The 24040-nt window shown below is 39.9% G+C and overlaps 1 protein-coding gene across 1 annotated transcript in view; it reads right to left on the reverse strand.

Annotated features, from left to right (window-relative positions):
* HACD2 (3-hydroxyacyl-CoA dehydratase 2) overlaps positions 1-24040 on the reverse strand; it is a gene marked incomplete at both ends in the record, with an annotated part of 101579 nt that overhangs the window by 57868 nt on the left and 19671 nt on the right. Inside the window, one exon of the mRNA XM_080695526.1 lies at positions 22506-22524. Within this exon, the coding sequence (XP_080551652.1) occupies positions 22506-22524 (19 nt within the window). The remainder of the gene's footprint in view (positions 1-22505; positions 22525-24040) is intronic.

The following is a 24040-nucleotide window of genomic DNA, read 5'->3' on the forward strand; positions in this document are numbered from 1 at the left end:
TCTGAAAGACAGAAAAATAAAACTGTTAGGGGCATGTTTTTATTTTTATTAAAATGAATTCTACTGTTATAGTTATAATAATATTATTTGGTCAGTAAATAATGTAACGTGGCCTTTCAATGGAAAGCACAGTGATTTTACTCTCTGCTATCCATACTTGTAGGAAGCCTGGCTACTGGAATCCGGAGCCCATAATCAAGGAACCAAGAACTATTTGTGGTTACTTGACTCTACAGGCAAGAGATCCAAGGATAAAAGAAAGGGTCTACTGAAGGGCTATTCACACAGCAGATGTGAAAAGTACAAATGACTTTGCCCAGCTCTACTTCTCCTTCCCTGCACTGATGTGGAGGTGGTGGCGGTGGTGGTGTTCACTGAGTGGGAGGCCAGCAGAACATGGAAAGAGCCTGTCGACAGCACATAAAAGACACACACTGAAAACACTGCTTGCAGGAGGAGTGAAGCTTGTCAAAGTACTGCAGAGGCTGGGAAGTGAAGAGAAGAGAAAGAGCAATTATAACCTGAACCTAACAATTCCTCAGCTAATTTTAACTAGAGAGGTGGAATATATCTGCAGCTTGAAAACGATAGGCAAATGAGTGTTCAGGTACAAAAACCCCAACCCACACAGAACTTTAAATGGTCATTATAAAAAGATGCATTTTCACATCAATCTTCTGTTATTATTCTGATAATATTTCAGTTGTGATTCCTCCAAAATAAATAAATGGCCTCAGAGAAATAAGGAAATCCTAGGCCGAAAGTAGAAGCTTTTATTTCTTGTTACAAGATAAAACCAGTACAAATTTATTAATGTCAAACTTTTTTAGAAGTTCCACTTTAACCTTTTCAGTTATTAACAATGAAAATCAAATATGACTTTTTAAAAGTTGAAACAAAATTTAGTCCAGTTTTCAAATTTTTATGTCAAGAGCAATCTCAACAAATACTCTTATGTATATTAACTATGTTCACAAATAATTCTTTTTAAATTAATTAATTTATTTTTTAAATTGGTGCATTGTAGTCATATATCAATCACATTGGAGTACAAGACTTGAGAGGATATACAAGCACACATCATCCAATTAGCCCTCCTCCAGCCCCCATACCATTCCCTCCCCCTCCCTCCATCCCAAGCTTCTTTGGTGATTTACTTTGATACATTTGTTTATGTACCTCCTGCATTTTAAAGAGGCTCCATCCTCCAGTATTACATACCCTCTGATTGGTCACATTAGTTGCTTCACTATAGGGCCCTTTCTATAGCTCAACCTCTTCCTGTTGCCCCTTTCCTCCTAGTTATTGCTGATTAAGAGAAGCGTCTGATTTATATTTTCTGCGACATTTCTCTGTGCATGCTGCGTTGCAAGTACTGATCCCACTCTTGATGGCCCCAGTAGTGGCCTGGCTACTCAGTGGACTGATCCAGACCTTGCTGGCTCAAGCAGCGGCCTTGCCTCATGGGAGGCCCCAATTCTGGTCTCGCTGGCCCCTGCACCAGTCTAACCCCTAAGCTGGCTTTGGTCCCAGCCTTGGAGGCCGCAGGAGTGGCCTTGCCTCACGGCAGGCTCCAATGCCGGCCTCGGTTCACAAATAATTCTAAAGTATATTATTCTAAAGTAGAAACACATCTCAAGATGATAATACTAATTATTTCTGAGTAACAGGATCAAGGGTGATTTCTTACCTTTTTTTTAGTATTAAGCTAATTTTTTTAAGTGTATGTGTTAATTTCACATTAGATATAGTAAAAATAAAGAATAAAAAAAAATAGGGCAGGGGGTGTATCTCAGAGGTCAAATGCCCCTGGATTCCATCCCCAAAACCGCAAAAAAAAAAGGTCTTTTACACACACACACACACACACACACACACACACACACACACACGCTGATTTGATAGCCACCATATTTCAAATTCTGTTAAAAGTCAAAATGGGTACAATTTCCATCAAAACAATGCATACCTATTTTCACAAACAACTGATTTACAATCATTTTAGCAAAAAAACAAAAACAAAAACAAAACAACAACCCCAAAAACCCACACAAGAAAACAAACCTCAAGTACATGTAATCAAAAATCTAAATTGTAACAATTTTGGGTGAGTTTATTTATTCCAGTACCCCTTATAGTAATGAGAACTTTGTTAGTAGAAAAACAGTATCATGCATAAGATTATTAGTGAGATTTATGACCATGTATATTGTCTAAGATTATTGACCATGTATAAAAACCAATCTGTTTTTTCTTCTCAATTCCAATTAAAATTATAAGACAAATTAGTCACATCAAGTACTATAACATCAGCACATTCTACTAACAACTCTGAATTTTAGCAACCACCTAAATCTTTAGTGGTAGAAAATTCTAGTTGCTCACTTATCCACTATGCCATCTCCCTTTCTCACTAACAGAACACCAATCTTATTTGGGATAGTAATATCACTAACAGTGTTTTATCTGCTAAAACACTAGCTTCCTTGGGATCCCCTGCAGCTTGAAGAAGGGATGTGACACAGTTCTGACCAATGAAAATTCAACTGAGTTTCTAGAAAGTTGGCTTACGTAGTCATTTTCTGCCTAGAATATGAACATGACACCACATAGCTTATCACTGATGTACTGTTACTATGGGACTACAAGCATAATGACAGAAGTAACAAACATATCAAAGTCAACCACTAAGCCAAGCAAGGGAAGGAGGATAGGGAGGGAATGGGGTGGGAATTGGGTAGGGGTTAAATCAGTGATGTGTACATGTATGTACGGAGAAGTTTTTTACCCCAATATGATATATGAATATAATACACAAATAAAAAATTTTTAAAAAGACAGAAGTAACACACTAAGGATGGTACAACAGAAAGATAAACTTTTTTGTTGTTGTTGCTTTTGCAATACTGGGGATTTAACCCAGGGACATTGTACCTCTGAAAACCCAGGGACATTGTATCTCTGAGCTACACCTCTAGCCCTATTTTTTCCTTCCTTCCTTCCTTCCTTCCTTCCTTCCTTCCTTCCTTCCTTCCTTCGTACTGAGGGTGGAACCCAGGGGCTCTTCTACCTCCGGGGTATACTCCCAGACCTATTTTATACTGTATTTGGAAACAGGGTCTCACTAAGTTGCTGAGAGCCTCATTCAGTAGCTGAGGCTGGCTTCGAACCTGTGCCATCCTCCTGTCTCAGTCTCCCAAGTGCTGCAATTACAAGCATGCTACACCACAACCAGCTTATTATTCTTTATTTTAAAACAGGGTCTCATTAAGTTGCTGAGGGTCTCACTAAGTAGCTGAGGCTGGCTGAGAACCTGCAATCCTCCTGTCTCAGTCTCCTAAGTACTGGAATTATAAGTGTGCACCACGACATCCAGCAAGATAGACTTCTTATAATGTAGAAAAAATAAATACCTATTTGGTTAAAGGCACAGTAGTTAGAATTCTGGCTTCTATCGCCAAATATAATCCTCCTCATTCTTTTAGTTGAGAAAAGGAACCCAACCTTAAGGAAATCTGGCTGGATTGAAGAGGTCAAACAAGCCATATAAATTAGAGTACAGGATTAGGTGACACTTTTAAAACTATTTCAATTATACTTTTCTGCCATGAAACCTAGTAGTGTCATTTAGAAGGAAGACGCTGGAAATTTGTGTAATAATTTCTTCTGATGTACAATTTTCTTATTCATCTATAAAATCGTTCCTATCTTTAAAAAAATCACTAGTATTTTATGTCCAAATTTTTTTAAAAATCTGCTTTGTTTTGCAATTTGACATGTGGTATTCATAAGCATCATTCTGAAACTCAAGAATGTGGCAAATTCAATTCCAGATCAAGATCTACCAGATATAAATGGAGCATTTAATGAAAGTATTACAAATAGTTGGTTGCTTTTCAATAAACCATTTCGTTTAAAGTGTTGGAACTGTGATTATCCCTTCCCCTACATAGATTATTTTAAGGAAAAACTTTCCACCCATAAGCAGTATATGCTAACCATCTAAGCAAATCAGCCAGAGATTTAAGATAAAAATGGTATATGAAGGAAGATAAATTCCAGAGAGTTAGGAAATATGTATTTCACTTGATTTTCAACGTAAAGTACTGTAAAGAATCCCTTTGCAGCCAGGAGTGGTGGCGCACATGCTTGTAATCCCAGCATTTGGGAGGCTGAGACAGGAGGATCAAGGTTCATGAACAGCCTTAGCTACTTAGTGAGGTCCTTTGCAACTCAGTGTGACCCTGTTTCAAAATAAAGAATAAAAAAAAATACAGCTGGGGGTAGAGCGCAGAGGTAGAATGCCCCTGGGTTCAATCCCTAGTACTGCAAAATAAATAAATAAATACACACATTAAATTTAAAAAAAAAATGTTTAAAAAGGGCTGGGGAGGCCAGACGTGGTGGCGCATGCTTGTAATCCCTGCACTTGGGAGGTGGAGACAGGAGGATCGCGCAGGTTTAAAGCCAGCTGTGCTGGCTTAAGAGACCCTGTTTCCAAATAAAAATATAAAATAGGTCTGGGAGTGTAGCCCAGAGGTAGAAGGGCTTCCAGGAACTCCAGTACCACCAAAAAAAAAAAAAAAAAGAAAAAGAAAAAAAGAAAAAAAAAGGGCTGGGGATGTACCTCAGAGGTAGAATGCCCCTAGGTTTAATCCTCAATACCCCCCCCCAAAAAAAAAAACTTATATTTTATTTGGAAACAGGGTCTCACTAAGTTGTTGAGAGCCTCACTAAATACATGAGGCTGGCTTTGAACCTGTGCAATACTCCTGTCTCAGCCTCCCAAGTGCAGAGATTACAAGTGTGCACCACCACGCCCAGCGAATCCCTTTGCTTTGAACAAAAGAAACTGAGTAAATATTTATGAATATGTAAACAAGAAACTGAGAGGCATCAGTTTCTTGCCCTCGCTCTGGAAGAAGTCAGTTGCTATGTCATGAAGGGCATTCCAGCTGTCCTGTATGGAGAGGCCCAAGTATCAAGAAAGCAAGACCTGCCACCAGCCACCCTCTAGTTCCAATCCAGTCTTAAGATGGCTGTACCCTTAAACATCATTTTGACTGCAACTGCACGAGAAACTGGGCAAAGAATTACTCAGCTAAGCTGCCTCTGAAGTCCTGACCCATAGGAGTTGTGCACAGAAAATACTTGTTCTAAGCCACTAACTTTGGGGTAATTTTTAATGTATCAATCAAAACTAGTACTACCACACACACACACACACACACACACACACACACACACACAAAGATAACTACAGAACCTTTCATCACAATCTATTTTGTGTGTGTGTGTGTGGTACTGGGGATTGAACCCAGAGGCATTCTATCCATGAGATATACTCCCGGTCCTATTTTTTATTCTTTATTTTGAAACAAGGTCTCGCTACATTGTGGAGGCCTAAGTAGCTGAGGCAGGCTGCAAAACTGAGAGTCTCCTGTCTCGGCCTCCCAAGTACTGGGATTACAAGTGTGTGCCACCATGCCCTTCTCAGAATCGTATTTCTAATATCAAATCATATTTAGGTAAGCTACCAATTGTGTAATTACTTAATGATTTTGTGTGTCTGTTCATTTCCTGGACGCAATAGCCATTTTGATCACTACAGACAGGTGGAACAACATATCCCTTATATCCCTTCAAGAACATATCAATTAAACTAATTAATTTCTGAAACTCTATCCTACTTATATTTCAAAAACAGGGGCTGGGAGCATAGCTTAGTGGGAAAGTACATGCTTATGGGTGAGGGCCCTGGGAGGGCACTAAAAATAAGCAGATTATATAAAGATTGAAAGATTATTCCTGTCTTAAGTTGTCACATACCCTTTTTTTTCTTTTCCTGTAAGTCAATAAAGGAGCAATATATTCTACCTCCAAAAGTCTATAAGAACAAGCTGTCTGTTTGATTCCCGACAGTCTATTCAAGGTGCTAATCTGCCATTATTTATAGATCCTTGATTCCTTTCTGAGCAGCTGTCATTAATAGAACAATTTAGGAATTCAAAACACTTTATTCAACTCAACTGCCTCCTGGAATTATTAGTCATGCTTCTCAAGACTACAACTGTGATAAAAGCTAAAGATGAACCATGTCTCAAGAAGACTGTGAAGAAAAGCCACCATGAAAAACAGCAGGATTAGCTGCTGCTCACTGACTGATGTTCCTTTAAAGCCCTAATTCCTCATTAGTCAGGAATCTTTATTGGGGTTGAGGCTTTCTGGAGTGTTTCCTACCCCAAAGTTAAGTGTGGTCTTCAAGGCACACCAGAACTGTCATTGACAACCATGTGTGATCAGAAGACAAATACTGACCTATCTTCTGGTTAGAGGGAAAAGGGGAGAAAGAGTAAGCTGGGTTCTAATCTAAAAGTATTGATACTTTGCCTACTCATCCATGCTTCTCTGCCTCGGGCTTTAAAATAGACAGCTTCAAGCTGTTGCACCCAAACTCAAGGTCTCTACAGGAAGAGCAGAGGCTGACCAGGCTGATGCCTGGGAATTGAGAACTAGGGAGAGTCTCAGACCAGGGAATGCAGAGGGGAATCCAGGGAAACAAGTAGAAAAAGAGAGAGGGAGAAATGTGCAAAGGTAGAGAGACAGGAAAAACACAAAAGAGGAAGAAAAGACATGAAGGAAAAGGATAGAGAGATTTTAGAGTAGAAAGCAAGAGCAAACAGGATTTTTTAAGAATAAAAATACAGAGGGTCAGTGTTCTCTGAAAGAAAAGAGAAAGAGAAAGAAACAAAGGGCAAAAGAGCAAAGGCTGACCCCTGACTTTCTGACTGGAAACTAGGCAGACAACTGATGATGCCAGCACTAGAACAGAGAGCATAGGAGAGGTCTGAGGTAAAATGACTAGGGAGTTTCTGTACCTGCTGAATTTGTGGTGTCTGTAGTGACCAAGTGAAAATGAGGTGGGCAGTTGGGACAGAAACTCAGAAGAAGGGTATGGCCCAGAAATGAACAGGTGGGAGCCACTGAACCACAAGAAGAAATGGTAAGGTCAAGTGCAGACTGTGTGAGGAAGAAAAAGAAGGTTAAAGATCAAAGCCCTGGGAGCACCAGCATTTGAGGGTTCTTAAGAAGAATTTCAGAGCTGGGCATGGTGGCGCAGTAATCCCAGCATTCAGGAGGCTGAGACTGGAGGATCACGGTTTGCAGACGGCCTCACTATTTAGTGAGGCCCTCTGCAATCTAGTGAGACCCTGTTTCAAAATAAAGAATTAAAAAAAAATAGGGGAGGGTGTGTAGCTCGGAGGTCAAATGCCCCTGGGAGGAGGAGGAGGAGGAGGACGACGATGACGATGACGACGACCACCACCACCACCACCACCACCACCACCACCACCACCACCACCACCACTACCACAACCTCAGGATGTGTATGGGAGGCTTAAGACAGAGGATGAGAGCTGGGACAGAGGCTGGTGGGGGTAGAAGACTGAACGGCCCCACCGTGAGGGGTAGCAAGGAGGGTGCTATCCACAGGAGAATAAGGTTTCCACCAAGTAAGAAAGGAGAGGGAATATTCTGGGAAGACAGAGGCGAGTATGTTCACAATGGAAAAGGGCTCCAGAAAGCACTGTGACCTCCACTGTACACCCCTCTGTTGAGCCTTTTAGAATTTAGCCTTTGGGCACAGCATTTGTCCATTGTTTCTCTGTGCTTCTCATCTCTGTGTATCACTGAAGCACACCTGAGTCTGGCTGGGTGCTGCATCCTCTGTATCTGCCAGGGTAGTGCCTACCACTAGCACAAACTTAATAAATACTGTGAAGTTTCTGGAGAGCAAATGGGAGGCATTTTGTAAAACCCTCAAAATGAGATTACATTTGACATATTTCTAGGAAATTTCTTATAGGACTAATCACAACTATGCAAATATCCAACTACAAATATAGTTATAACCTACACAATTTTAAATCATTTACAATGTGCAAGGGCCTGGGTTTGATTCCAAGCACTATAAAACAAAACAAAATCCCACCTACATATTCAACAAATACCGCACACGTTGAAAAACTGCAACACATCTATATAACAAAATATTATGTCTTCCAAAAATAAACAGATCAACAATGAAAAAATATCAAAACTCACACTCAATGCAATTAAAAGACAGTTCAAATCATTTGCAAGTAAATACAAGAAGAAAAAAAACCCAAAAATTTCAGCATAGCTATCTCTGAAGTTTCCACTGCAAACCTTTTTCAAAAGAAAATTTAGAAAAATGTCATGGAAGAAAAAGAGCAGAGAAATGTACCTAAACCACCCAAGGAGAGAGTGTACCCTAAGCAAAAACACAAACAAGCACTAGGAAAGCACCTTTTCAACTGGAGCACAGACTGCAGGGAAGGGATTCAATATGCCCTGCCAGACGTGTGACAATGTGAAAAGCATTGCTAGTGGGGAAGAAGTGGGTAAAGAGAAAGGAAGAGGTGCCCTCTAGTGACTGGATGGTGAATGAGGAAAGAGGCAGGAGAAAATTCAGAAAATCCTGTAACCAGGACTTAAATGCCTCTACCACTGACCTCCTTGAACGGAAAGCCATCCAATGAAGAGACCACCCTTCACTACATTTACAGGTAAGAATGTTTTCAAACTAGGAATCCTGTATACCCACCCACAAAACGAACAGATGAAAGCAATTTGAATTATACAAAACTACTCCCAGAAGAAAACAGTATCAAAACATTTCAGCCTAATAAAAATGTCCTCCAAAAACAACTGCAAGGAAATTAACGCAACAATCCAAATGGAATTAAGTAGCCTTAATTTGGGGTATAAAGAATACTGTTTTGGGAATATTGTTTTGAGGAATATATAAATGTGTATGTGTTCTGAAAAGGTAGAAATAATGGAAGTTTAAAAACTGAGATGGGAGAGGAAAAGAAGAAAGTAGAGTAAGTTCACTGATCGTTATACAGGCAATAGGAAGTCAGAAGAGGACTTTGCAAACTGACAAGCTAGACGGTAAAAGACAGGTCTTTTACCTGTCTGGTAGGTCTGGGAGTATAGCCCGGAGGTAGAAAGCCCTGGGTTCCACCCCCAATACCACCAAAAAAAAAAGTAAAAGCAAAAGATTAAATGTATTAAAAAGGTTATAAATTCAAAGGTAATTACTAGGACAATAAAATAAAAATATCTTCCAAAAGCTAAACCAATGAATAAATAAGACACATCAGATAAATAAGCATAGCAAATGTAAGAATATATGTAGAAATTATCAATCATGACAGTGTAAGACCAAACATATCTGTCATATCAATAACTCTGAGTAGGTATAACTCACTTATTTATTATTATTATTATTATTATTATTATTATTATTATTATTTTTCTTTTTGGTGCGTCTGGTGATGGAACCCAGGGGCATTCAACCTCCGAGCTACACCCCCTGCCCTATTTTTTATTTTTTTATTTTGAAACAGGGTCTCACTAAGTTGCGGAGGGCCTCACTAAGTAGCTGAAGCTGTCCGTGAACCTTCAGCCTCCCAAGTGTCCTCAGGTCTCTGCCTCCCGAGTGCTGGGATTACAAGTTTGTGCCACAACACCCGGCTTAACTCACTTATTAAAAGAAATTTGCAAACCGGTTCACAAAGCAAGACCCAGCTCTATGCTAATATAAAAGTGACTCAAAAGGGGCACATGTAGAAGAATGCACAAAGGCATATTAGACAAATGGAAACAAAACGTGAATTATGATCTGAATTTCAGACAAAGCAGAACTGTTGTCTGTTGTTTGGTACTGGTGGTTGAACCCAGGGGCATTCTACTTCCAAACCAGGCAAACATTAAGAATAAAAACAACTGTAAATGCTGGCAAGGATGTGGGGAAATAGAAACTCTTATATACTGTTGATGGGATTATAAATTAGTATGACCACTATAATCATCAGTACAGAGGTTCCTCAAAAGACTAGAAATGGAAACTCCACAGAACCCAGCTATACCACTCCTCTGTATCTTTACAAAAGAATTAAACTCAGATTACTATAAGCGATACATGCATACCCATGTTTATAGCAGCACAAGTCACAACAGACAAATTATGAAGCTAACTTAGGTGTCCACTGAGAATGAATGGCTAAAGAAAATTTGGTACATATGCACAATGGAATTTTACTCAGCCATAAAGAACAAAATTATGTCATTTGCAGGAAAATAGATGGAACTAGAGAATCTTATGCTAAGTGAGATTAGCCAGTTTCAGAAAGTCAAGAGTCATATGTTTTCTCTCATATGTAGAAGCTAAAGTGAAAATAGGAAACAAAAACAACTTTAGGTAAACAAGGAGAGAGACCAGTAAAACAGAGGAAGGAGACTGGAGGAAGGGGTGGTAAGGGGGAAAATGAGGCTTGAGGAAGAAGGAAGCAGTTCCAAATAATGTTATGTCCATAAATGAAGGTGTTACTACCCATCTCACTAACATGTATGGGGAGGGAGGGAGAGGGAGCAGGGTGGAATATGAAGGGATAAACAAGTGATGTACTGAAAAAAGAGAAAAAAAATTAACAAGTGAAACGTGCATGTATAAACACATCACTTTGCATCTCACTATGATATATAATTACAATGTACCAATAGAAGTATTTAAAAAAGAAAAATAAATTTTATAAAAGTTGCCCTGGACTTTAATATTAAAAACTTATCTGGGCATGGTGGCATATGCCTATAATCCCTGCATATGGAAGGCTGAGACAGGAGGATGGCAGTTTCAAGGCCAGCCTTAGCAACTTAGCATGATCCTGCCTCAAAATAAACAATAAAAATGGCTGGGGTGTAGCTTGAAGACAGAATGCCCTGAGTTCAATCCCCAGTCCCTCCCCCCAATCAAAAACTTATGCTTTGTGAAAGACATTATTAAGAGAATGAATAATTAAGCCACAGACTAGGAGAAAATGTGCTAAACACAAATCTGATAAAAACACTTGCATGCAAAATATAGGAACAATTTTAAAATCTCAACAAGAAAATAAACAACCCAATAAAAAATGGAAAGTTGAAACATAATGATGGATTCCCATAGTCCTAGCACTAATGACGTTGAGGCAGGAGAATCTCTAGTCTAGGAGTTCAGGGTTGGCCTATGCAACTTAAAAGAGATTTCATTTCTTACAAATAAAATAAAGACAAATTATCTGAATATACATCTCATCACAAAGGATATACAGATGGTAAAATAAGCATGTCACATCATTCACCATTAGAGAAATGAAAATTCAAACAAAAGATACTTGGTCTCTTCATTAATATACTATTTAGCCAGGCGTGGTGGTGCTGGGGAGGCTGAGACTGGAGGATCACAGTTCGTGGACAGCCTCAGCTACTTAGTGAGGCCCTCTGCAACTCAGTGAGATCCTGTTTCAAAATTAAAAATACAAAAATAGGGCAGGGGGTGTAGCTCAGAGGTCAAATGACTCTGGGTTCCATCCCCAGACCCACACACACACACACAAAATATATATATATATATATATATATATATATATATATATATATATATATGTGTATATGTATATGTATATGTATATGTATATATACTATTTAACTATCCAACTTCTGCCAAAGAATCATAAATCATTCTCTGGCTAAAAGATGACTCATGCTTTTACTGTGGAGCTTAAAAGAGTTTACTCATCATAATTATTACTCAGTGATTTCCAACTTCACTGGACTAACTTGGCTTTTGAAAATAAGAATATAAGTGAAGACCATCTCAGCAGAGAATTTCTGGAATACATTATCTTTTCCCATAAAGCAAATTGAGCTCAATTTAAATTTTATGATATACTTTACAATTAAGAACTATTTGGTCAGGTGTCCTGATATACACCTGTAATCCCAGTACTTGGGTGTCTGAGATAGGAGGATCATAGGTTCAAGGACAGCCTCCACAAAGTAGTGAGACTCTCAGCAACCTAGTGAAACCCTGATTCAAAGTAAAAAACAAAAAAAACAAACAAACAAAAAAAACTTTTAAAAGGACTAGGAGAAGCCGGGTGTGGTGGCACACACTTGTAATCCTAGTATTTGGGTGGCTGAGACAGGAGAATCACAATTCATGGACAGCCTCAGCTACTACTTAGTGAGGCCCTCTGCAACTTAGTGAGACCTTGTTTCAAAATAAAGAATAAAAAATAGGGCTGTGGGAAACTGGGTATGGTGGTGCACACTTGTAATCCTAGCATCTGGGAGGCTAAGACAGAAGGACTGCGCAGGTTTGAAGCCAGTCTCGGCTATTTAGTGAGGCCCTTTAAAACTCAGTGAGACCCTATTTCAAAATAAAGAATAAAAGATAGGGCTGGGAGTGTCGCTCAGAGGTAGAATGCCCCTGAGTTCCACTCTCAGTATGCAAAATAAATAAATATGAAATAAATAAATAAGGCTGTGGGTATAGTTCAGAAGTAGAGTACCCTTGGGTTTAATTCCAATACTGCAAAAAAGAAAATGAAAGAATACCTCTGGGTTCACCTGGGTTCAATCCCTAGTATCACCAAAAAAAAAAAAAAAAAAAAAAAAAAAAAAAGCCAATCTTTCAGAGCAACTTAGAAATATCCATATTTTTATTATCTCAAATATTAATGATCAAGTCAAAGAATAGTGACAGAAAAATGCCAAGCACGTGGTACATGCCCGTAATTCCAGTACTTGGGAGACTGAGGCAGGAGGGTCACAAGTTTAAGGCTACCTTCAGCAACTTGGTGAGACCATTTCAAAATTAAAAAAAAAAAATAGGACTGGGGATGTAGCTAGAGGCAGAATGCCCCTGGTTTCAATAACTAGTATCCACACACACACACACATACACAAATAAAATGACAGGAAATAAATTGATTTCTCTTTTCTCTGGTTAATATGCTTGCTCCTTGGTGTTACCTATTGGCTTAATACTATTTTTATTAAAACTCTGAAGGTCCTGTAACTTCTAAGAGAAACTCTTTTAATACAAGGGTGCTATCTACTGCTAACTATGGCAAATGTACATCACAGAAAACTGTTTCTCCTCCTAAAGACTTTCTTTTTAATATAAAAATACTTTTATTAGTGCATTGTACTCTCACATCATAATGTTGCTCAGTGTGATAACGACACACATGCACACAGCACATAGTGAGCTTTTCCCTGTATCTGGGTGTGTGTGTGTGTGTGTGTGTGTGTGTGTGTGTGTGTGTGTGTGATACTGGGGGTAGAACCCAGGGGCATTGTACCTTTGAGCCACACCCCTAGCCCTATTTTTTAGTCCTTTTATTTTTGAAGCAGGGTCTCACTGAGTTGTGAAGTGCCTCACTAAGTAGCTGAGGCTGTCCGTGAATTGCGATCCTCTGGTCTCCTTCTCCTGAATGCTGGGATTACAAGTGTGCACCACCACGCCCGGCTTCCCTTTATCTCTTACCATTCCCCATACACGATATATTGAGACTGACGTTGATAATAACATCAGTGAAAGTGTTTTATCAATTCTCTCCCCTCCTCCCCTAGACCACCTCCCTTGCTCCACTGGGGTTTCTCCTCCATTATCTAACGTCCCTTTTGTATTCCAATTACTTCCTAACTTTCATATATAAGAGAAAACTTATTAGCCTTCACTTTCTGTGACTGGCTAGTATCACTTAATGTTCTCTATGTCCATCCATTTTCCTGCAAATGACATAATTTATAATTTTGTTCTTTATTGCTAAATAGAATTCCATTGTGTACATATCCCATAATTTTATAATCCATTCATCTATTAATGTACAAGCTAGGCTGGTTTCATAATTTGGCTATAGTGAACCGGTTGGCTGTGAACATGGATATGCATGTATCACAATAATATTCATATTTCAGTCCCTTTGGAAAGGTAGACATTGGAGTGGTATAACTGGGTCCTGATAAAACTTTTAAAATTATCAAGAGGAAAAAAAGTAAAACTACTTTACTTGCATCTCCTAACGCTCCCATAGAGATTTACCAAAGCAGCCAGTATCCCATCCTCCATATCACAACTCAGATCACTGACAGTGGCCACAAAGTGACATCCTGGTTAGAGTTTCACAAAATTTTCTAAAGCCCAGCTGTAAGGAACATTAGAGATCATCAAGTATCTAAATGCCCTAGTTTTTCAGATGCGAAGATGAGAGCTAGGGGGAAGACATCTAACTTGTCATACAAGGAAGGAATGTTTCCAATAGGTTTGCCTAAGCTTGGTTTCTGATGGACTAGAAAAACAGCAATATTATCTTACAGAGAGATTTTAAATATCTTAGAAACAGGTTTCCAATAACACCAAACCCCCACTGTTTCTAAAGGCACAGCAGAGCAGAGGGGGGAAATCCCTGGGTTTTCGTCATGGCTTTCCCTTCTAAACGATGACTGGGCAGAGATACTCAGTTTTGCCCAGCATTTGGGTACTGCTTACTGAATGATTCTAAGTGCCAGACATGTCTACAAGCCCTGGGTAAGTGTCCAACCTCCCTGTACACTCTAGGGTCCTGATGAATATGTTCTACTTCTCTCTTCCTTCCCTGCATCTTAGTATATTTGCATACAGCACAAAACAACTAATCAGAGCTGGATGTTGCTGGCAAAGAAACAATGTACAAAATTATAGAGGTATGCCCCCAGCCCTATTTTTTAATTTATTTTAAAACAAGGTCTAACTGAGTTGCAAAGGGCATCACTAAGTAGTATCTGAGGCTGTTCATGAACCATGATCCTTCTGTCTCAGCCTCCCTAGTACTGGGATTACAAATGTGTGCCACCACATCCGGCTGACTAGTCTCAGATTTTTTAACCTCCTGCTTCAGCATCCCAAGCAGCTGGGACCTCACCCAACCCTGCCAACACAGTTTTGGGGTCAAGATGCTGGAAAACCAACGCACTTAAGTAAACAGCAAAGGCAGAATTCCAAAGTAGTAGTGGGGGAAGAGATTTTGGCAACCTCCCACTGCACCCAGGCAGCTCTCCAAGACCAAGCCTTAGGAATCTCCAGGCAGGGAGATAGGTTAGCCTGCTGGGAAAGGCTATGCCTATTTTTCTTACCTTCTCCCTGCTCATCACCACCAGTAAACACATATCTAGGCAGAAAGCAATGCTTGAATCTGAGCAAGAAATGTTCTTTTTTTTGGTGGTACTGGGGTTCCTGGAAGCCCTTCTACCTCTGGGCTACACTCCCAGACCTATTTTTATACTTTTTAAATTTGGAAACAGGGTCTCTTACGCCAGTGCGGCTGGCTTCGAACCTGCGCGATCCTCCTGTTTCCGCCTCCCAGGCGCGGGGATTACAAGCGTGCGCCACCATGCCTGACAAGAAATGTTCTTTATTCACATTTGTGAGAAAGATGGGAAAATGAGCTTGGGAAGAGGAAGAGGAGTGTCCTAAGAACAGAGCTAAAAGAACCATAAGGTATGTGTGATGCCATGCCAGCTCCCAGTAACTAAAAGAGGATTAGATCTCAGGGTCAGGAATTTATTCTTTGGGATATGGTTAAGTTTTATACTGCTATATTTTAGGTATTATTCCCTTTTCCTTCTTTACTATTTGGCAAAATTCTTTTTTTGTGTGTATGGACTGGGGATTGAACCCAGGGGCATTCTACCTCCAAGCTACATCCCTGGCCATATATATATTTCTTTATTCTTTATTTTGAAGCAGGGTCTCACTAAGTTGTGGAGGGCCTCACTAAGTAGCTGAGGCTGGCCAAGAACCTGTGATCCTCCTGTCTCATCCTCTCAAGAACTGACTGTATGCCACCATGTCCGATTGATAAAATTCATTTTCTTTCTTTTTTTTTTTGGTGGTACTGGGGTTCCTGGAAGCCCTTCTATCTCCGGGCTACACTCCCAGACCTATTTTTACATTTTTATTTGGAAACAGGGTCTCCTAAGCCAGCGCGTGCGGCTGGCTTTGAACCTGCGCGATCCTCCTGTCTCTGCCTCCCAAGCGCGGGGATTACAAGCGTGCGCCACCACGCCCGGCGATAAAATTCATTTTCAAAATGTCAAAAAGCGGGCCGGGCGTGGTGGCGCACGCTTGTAATGCACACACTTGTAATCCCCGCTCTTGGGAGGCAGAGACAGGAGGATCGCGCTGGTTCGGAGCCAGCCTTGCAGGCTTAAGAGACCCTGCTTCCACATAAAAAAAAAAAAGTTAAAAATTAGGTCTGGGAGTGTAGCCCGTGGGAGTGTATCCTGGAGGTAGAAGGACTTCCAGGAACCCCAGTACTACCAAAAAAAAAAAAAAAAAAAAAAAAGTCAAGAAGCTAAGTAGAACCAGAGAACATGGTCTTCGTTTAAAGACAGCAATGTTTTGTGCTCAATCATTCTGAATGCTGGGTACAGTGTAAAAGCAGAATTCCAGGGAGAAAGCTTTGGAGGGATGAACCCCCTCCTCTCCTTCCAGAGATCTCCTCTGCTGAGACTTGGGAGGTTAGTGTCTGGTTTTAATAACAAGTGATGGCAGTTTCTTCACTATACTGTATTGTAAATGATGAAGGAATGCTTGGTCCTCTCCAAGTGGGGTACTAGAGGAGAGAACTAAGCTCCAACTGGTGGAAGAGAATCCACCTTCAATAGGAGAGAGGGGTGTTCACAGCAGCAGTTATACTTCCTCCCTGGCGCTGTTTATTATCTAACACAATCACCTTGGAGCCATGTCCTATGACTAATATTAAAGTGATTGCAAATTTTTAAAAATTTACTTAAAAATTTTTGGGGGGGTACTGGGGATTGAACTCATGCCTACCGGCTGGGTTAAATCCCCACTATCACATTCACATTCTCTCTCTTGCTTGCTCTCTTGCACACGAGCGCATGTGTATACACACACACACACACACACACACACACACAGCTTACAAAGTCGGGTATAGTGATACACACTTGTAATCCCAGTACTTGGCAATGTAGTGAGACTCTGTTTCCAAATAAGATATAAAAATTGGGCTGGGGGTGTAACTTGGAGGTAGAATGCCCCTGGGTTAAGTACTAAAAAAAAAAAAAAAGAAAAATAGAAGGTTCACTGACAAAGCAACTATAATTTAAGAAAAAACAGAATATTAAAGAGAGTTACACTGACATAAATCTAAATATTGAAGCCAGGTGTGGTGGCAGTTACCTATAATCCCAGTACTTGGGAGGCTAAGACAGGTTTGTATCACAGGTTTGAGGTAGCCTCAGCCATTTAGCAAGACCCTGTTTCAAAACAAAAATAAGGGCTAGGGGAGTAGCCTAGGGGTAGAATACCCCTAGGCTCAATCCCCAGTACCATAAAACAAACAAACAAATAAATATTTACAAATAAATAAATAAATATTTACAGGCAGATTAATTTTTAACATCCTGTAACATTATAATGCTTTGGTTAATAATAAAAGCTATCATCTTTTTATTATTCTTTATTTTTGAAACAGGGTCTAAGTTGTGAAGGGCCTCACTAAGTAGCTGAGGCTGGCTGCGAACCTGAGATTCTGCAGTCTCAGCTTCCCAAGTACTGGGATTACAAGTGTCCGCCACCATGCCTGGCTCAGTTTAGTTATTTCTAAGTTACAGAGGGTCTAAGTTGTTGCAGCTGGCTACAAACCTGAGAATCTCCTGTCTCAGCCTCCCAAGTACAGCATCACCATGCCCTGCTTCAGCAGCAATTTTTAACATAACCATGTTTCAGATACTGTGCTAGGTATTTTCTATATTGTTCCACCTAATTTTCACAACAATTTTGTCAGAGAGACATTATATCCCTATTTAGTCAATTATTGGAACTCACATAGCTAGTAAGTAACCCAAGTATTATGGGTTAGATTGATGGTCCAAAGGTCTGTAAGCTAAAGGTTTGGTAGCCAGCTTGGGGCACTACAGGGAGCTGGTGGGACCTTTAGGAGATGGGGTCTTATGGAAGGAAGTTAGATCACTGAGTGTGTGTTCTTGTACGGTATTGGGACACTGGCTGCTTCTCTTTTTGCTTCCTTCCTGTCAAGAGAAGAACAAGCCTCCTTTGCCATATGTCCTGCCATGATGTAGTGTGCCACTCCAGGCCTAAGGCAATGGAGCTAAGTAACTGTGGTCTAAAACCTCTGAAACCAGAGTCAAAAAAACCTTTCTTCCACATAAGTGGGTTATCTGAGGTATCTTGTCACAACGATAGAAAGCTAACATATCAGTCAGAGATGTACACTGTTCACGAGTTTGATGTGAAATGAAATATCTCAAGGCTTTAAAGTAAGTTTCTCAAAGACCAAGTTGTTGTAGTGAAAACTTCTGAAAAGAAAAGAAAATCATAAGAAAAGAAATCATTATTCCAAAACTTAGGTTCTCTGAGTAAAAAAATGAAGCACTGTCTCTAGGGTAAATTTAGAAATGGCCTATTTATTATTGTTAACATTATTCCTTATACAGAACTGAAAACATTTTGAAACACGTTTTGGAAATCCACCAGAATTTGGTAAGATCACGATCAAATGTTCACCAAGCTCCTGCTAGATGCACAGAGTTGTTGCACTGGGACACAGGTATTGGTAAGGGACAGTTCTTGCTTCCAAGTGCTATTGGTAAGGACACGAGTATAGTGACAGATCATACATAATACAATACAGAAAGTATAATAATTGCATGAAGTCTGGGGTCTTACAGAAAAGTGATGAACAATACCTAATTTAGCCAGTCAGTAGTAAAAAGGTTAGCAGAGAAAAAGTAGCAAAGAGTTAGCCAGCTGGTCAGGAACTCTGCTCATTCCAGACAAAGCCTGGCCCAGACAGAGACAAGAAGCCAGTGGCCTGGCATGTGGGGTGGCTCACTCTGAAAGGGATGGGGCTGCTGGAGTACAGAGTGGGAGACAGGGCAATGGGGACAGGTATAGCTGGAGAAATAGGCAGGGACCAGATCACAAAGAAATTTAAAACAGTGAAGAGTTTTAAGCAAGGAAGTGACAACTCAAAACTGTTAACTAAAGCCCACAGTGACAGTAAAATGCAAGCATCTGGAGCTCCTGAGCAACAGGTTTGATTCCTGTCCATAGAGCTCACTGACTCTCAAGTATGACAAGATAGGAAATCTTACTTCCCTTGTGACCGACAAATTTCATATATATATATATATATATATACACATCTATATATAGCTTATGCACAATATGACATATATATTCACAAATTATATATATATGTATATAACATATACATATAATGATGCTTATGGTACAGAACATGATTTTTTTGTGGTACTGAGGATTGAACCCAGGGGCATTGTACCTCCGAGCTATACTCCCAGCCCTATTATTTTATTTTGCATTTTGAAACAGGGTCTCACTAAGTTGTGAAGAGCCTCACTAAGTAGCTGAGGCTGGCTATGAACCTGTGATCTTCCTATCTCAGCCTCCCAAGTACTGGGATTACAAGCGTGTGCCACCAACACCTGGCTGTACAATACAAATTTTAAAAATATGTGTTATAGAATGGCTAAATCAAACTTATTAATATATGTATTACCTTACCTATTTATTTGTGGTAAGAACAGAGAAATGAAACCTCAGCCTCAGTCTTGTCAATTTTTAAATGGGAAATAAATGAGATCATAAATGTAAAGCACGGGAACACAGTAGATACTTAATAAATGGTATCGTTTATTATTAAAATTATAAACCTAGAGGAAGACCCATGAGTCTCCAGACTCTCACTAAGATATACTGAGGTATTGAATAGGAATAGGAAAGAAAATCCAAGACAATCTGAGAAATATTTAGAAAACAGAATTGAAAAACTTGATGATGGTCTAGTGGCAGGGATGTGGGTGCACCACCAAGGAGCTCCAGGTGTAGAGTAGATGACTGAATGGCTGTGGCTGGTAATTCCCCTGTCAGAGAGAAAACAGGAGGCAGAGCAGGCTTGGGATTGTGGGTCACACTGAGGAAAGAAGGTGCCTATATGCATAAAGGAATGATATCCCTGAGGTCAGATGATGAGTTTGGAGGCTGGGTATAGGTGTGGTTACAACTAGAGAAGGTATCATGAGTATCTCAAACCATGAGAAGAGAAGAGATTGCCCAGAGAGGGTATGTTCAGTCACAAGAGCAACGAATGAGCCAAGACAGAACCCAGGGAACACCCACCATTAAGAGGCAAGCAGGGGAAGAAAGGTACCTGAGGAAGAAAGAAAAGAACCACAGAGAGCAAGAAAAGCCAGCAGGGCTCCATAAAAAGGAAGCAACAGGAGCAGGACCTCAAGGAGGGAGTCCTCAATGGAGCCAGGTATCACTGAGAAGTCTAGTGAGTTCCAAGTGTGCTTTCAGGATTTGGCAAAAACTGTTGCTGATTTTAAATTAGAGGATAAGTTTCATAGGACAAGCAGAACAGATGACTGCTGGAGTACGGTATATATGACAGCGAGAAAGTAGAGTCTACCAATAATCTGGCAAAAGGGATGGAGATGAATTATGTAGTGGTAGGAGGAATGTGGGGCCAAAGCTTAGTTTTAAACATTATTCTAAGATTGGGCACTCTGAGCATTCTGTATCTGGAGATGAAAAGGCAGACAGATCACAAAGGGGAATGATGGAGGAGAGACTCACCGACAGAACAAGGTCCATGAGGAAAGGAGAGGGGTTTCTAAGTATCTCCTGTGTGTTGGGCATGAGGAGAGGCATGGATGAGTCACACAGAACCTGCCCCCAGGAGCTCATGGTCTGATGGAGAGGCAACACTGTCAACAAACCTGCCACACAGAATGTGACATGGGAGCAGGTACTCGGGGTGTGTCATGCCAGAGCAGCCAGCAAGGTCCCCATCTGATATGTGGTTCCTAAGCCCAACTCTGTGCCTGATCACTTCTCTACTGCTGCTGCCCAAGCCCTCCAGGCATTCCATACTTTTTTTGTTGTTGTTGCAAATGAATAAATATACCTGTCAGAAAATTCCCATGGATAGAAATATTATAAAGAGGTATAAGAGTATATTCTAAGACAGATAAAGAAATTGCAGGTATTAAAAACATAATTAAATATGAATTAAAATAACAGAATACATGCTTGATACTGTGATCTGAGTATCTGTGCATCCCCTCCATTTAATATATCAAAACCTAATCCCTTGCTGGGCATGGTGGCGCATGCGCTTGGGAGGTGGAGACAGGAGGATCGCGTAGGTTCAAAGCCAGTTGCGCTGGCTTAAGAGACCGTTTCCAAAATAAAAAGTATTAAAAAAAAAAAATAGGTCTGGGAGTGTAGCCCGAAGGCAGAAGGGTTTCCAGGAACCCCAGTACCACCAAAATAAATAAATAAATAAATAAATAAAACAAACCTAATCCCTGTCACAATAGTATTAAATAGTGGGGTCCTTAGGAGGTGACAGGTCATAAGGACTCTCGTAAGTATGATTTATGCCCTCATAAAAGAGGCACAAGGAGCTTTTTTGCCCTTTCCAACATGTGAGGCACAGCAAGAATATATACCAGATCTGCCAGCACCTGATCTTAGAATTTCCAGCCAAAAGAACTGCAAGAAACATGTTTATAAGCCACTGAACTTATGGAAAGATGTTCCTCAAATTATGTGAGGTTATGGCTTAATAAACCCATCATAAAATGAAAAATCCTAAGTAAAACATGCATTTTATATACTTTTTTAATACTGTCTAGGGATTGAACCTTGGGACACTCTGCCACTAAGCTATATCCACAGTACTTTTTATTTTTTATTTTGAGACAGGGTCTCACTAAATTGCTAAGGATAGTCTCAAACTTGAGATCCTCCTGCCGCAGCCTTCTGAATTGCGGGGGTCACAGAAATGTACCACTATGCTGAGCTCATTTAATACATCTGACCTACCTCACATCATAGCTCAGCAATACAAAGCACAGTAGAATGTAGGTTTCCCCGCATGGTCACATAACTGACTGGGAGCTCTTGTTCGCTACCACTGCTCAGCATAAGGAAGAATTATACTGTTTATTACTAGACCGGTAAAAGAACAAAATTCCAAGTGTAATTTCTACCAAAAGTATCTCGCTTTTCCACCATCATAAAGTTGAAATATTGTAAGCTGAACCATCATAATGGGGGATTATCTGTACTTTTACTAGCTATGGAACCTGGGCCAGGTCACTTAACCTTTGGGAAAGCAAACCACGTGACAGATGATTCCCCAAACCTCTTTAAGGATAGGAAGCCATTTAAGTGATTAGAGAGGGTTTTCTAACACCATTTAGCACCAAGAACTCAACCACATTTTTATAAATATGCAAGTGTTTCTCTACTGTTTTTGTATTGAGTAAACGGAAGATACCCCCTTTAAATTGACAGAAAGAGCTGTGAAAAATAATAAAGCAATCAATAATAACATCTAAACAACATCCATAACTTTAGAAAGCCAAAGCCATTCCAATTTGAGCAATTTTACATATTGCAATGAAATGGTTAAATTTTTTCAGTATCCAGTAAAAATCAAATAAAAACTATCATTTATGACTAAAAAGAAAATTTTAAAGGCAAAAATCCATTTTATATAGTAAGGGAAAAATCCCATACTTACCTATGGCACAATGTAAAATCTACAGGGAAAAAGCGGGGGGGAAGAGAATTAGTAAAAGTCAATAGTATTATAGTTTCATTTCATAGAAACTATTCTTTCACTAAGAACAGAGCAGAGCCTGCCAGCAATACTGAATGTGAAAAACAAACATTCCATTTTTAGACTTGGCTATAGACTACTTAACAGAATGGAAATTCTTGCTCAGTTTGTTTGTTCAATTTTAGTTTGTGTATTTTTGGGAAATATCCTAAGGAAGATTTAATCTTTATTCAGTGGTTTGGTTTATCAGATGTCAAGGACCTCAATACATAAAACTCAACTCACAAGATCAGTAAGGACATGTCCCCCATATCCCACACTCTGCAAAACAGAATTGTCACAGACTATGGGACAATTCCCTTGTTGAAGCCTTTGTTGGCTCCTCTGGCTCAAAGGGCCCTTCAATGCAGACATTCATTCTACAAAGCTCCACCCTCAGTGCCCTTCTTGCCTTGTTTAATGATCTCATTGCAGAAGTGTTTCCTGGTCCAATATCTAACTCTGTGCCTTTGAGCTCCAAATCCACATTCCAAAGTACCATGGACATCTCCATCTAGTACACCCCTAGCAGCTCAAACCTGGACAGCCTCATGGGAAGCACTTTCCTTCCTCCTTCTCTGTGGTGCTTTATTTGTTGGGTTAAACCTGTATTTACTTTCAGTGTTTTGACTGCTATCTCCACTCTCTCAGTGGCCACCCAACTGGCTGAAGAACTTCTTCTAAATCTCCTTCCCACTCATCCTTTACATAAAACATGGTTTTAGTACTGGTGATGGCAGTAAAAAAAAAAAAAAAAAGTAATGTGAAGCCATCTACAAGATTGATTTAATGATCAGATTGATTTAATGATAAGGTCTGGATGTTAAGACTTAACAGAGCCTGGCATTTAGGAAGCTGAGACAGGAGGATCATGGTTCATGGACAGCCTCAACTACTACTTAGTGACGCCCTTTGTAACTCAGTGAGACCCTGTTTCAAAATAAAGAATAAAAATATGGGGCTGGGGGTGTCATTCCAAAGTAGAATGCCCCGGGTTCCATCCCCAATACTGGAAAAAAAAAAAAAAAAAAAAAAAAAAGACTTAACAGCTATTAAATGTATACCTTTTCTGGTTTTTCCAAAACTTCTCTAGAAGTTGAACTGTTTGATTCTAACACCAGGCCTAGCAGATAGGCAATATAGATATCACTACTTGCAGATGAGAAAACCAAAGTTCAGAAAATTTGCACCACCTGCCCAAGGCAGTAAATAACTAGCTCAAGAACCTAGGTTTTATTTCTATTCTCTTGCTTTCCCTATCATATTATTTCACTATACAATAGTTATGAGACATCTACAGAGGCCAGAACTTGACAAGATTTATCCAAAATATGCCTGATGAGACTGAGAATTCAAAAACTATTATTTTATTGCTTTTTTCTTTTTGGCAGGGCTGAGAGAGAGAGAGGAGAGAGGGTGAGAGCACGCGCGCACGAGCGAGCACGCACACGCGTGAG

Source organism: Muscardinus avellanarius (assembly GCF_963383645.1).
Source record: "Muscardinus avellanarius genome assembly, chromosome: 5".
Classification (NCBI taxonomy): domain Eukaryota; kingdom Metazoa; phylum Chordata; class Mammalia; order Rodentia; family Gliridae; genus Muscardinus; species Muscardinus avellanarius.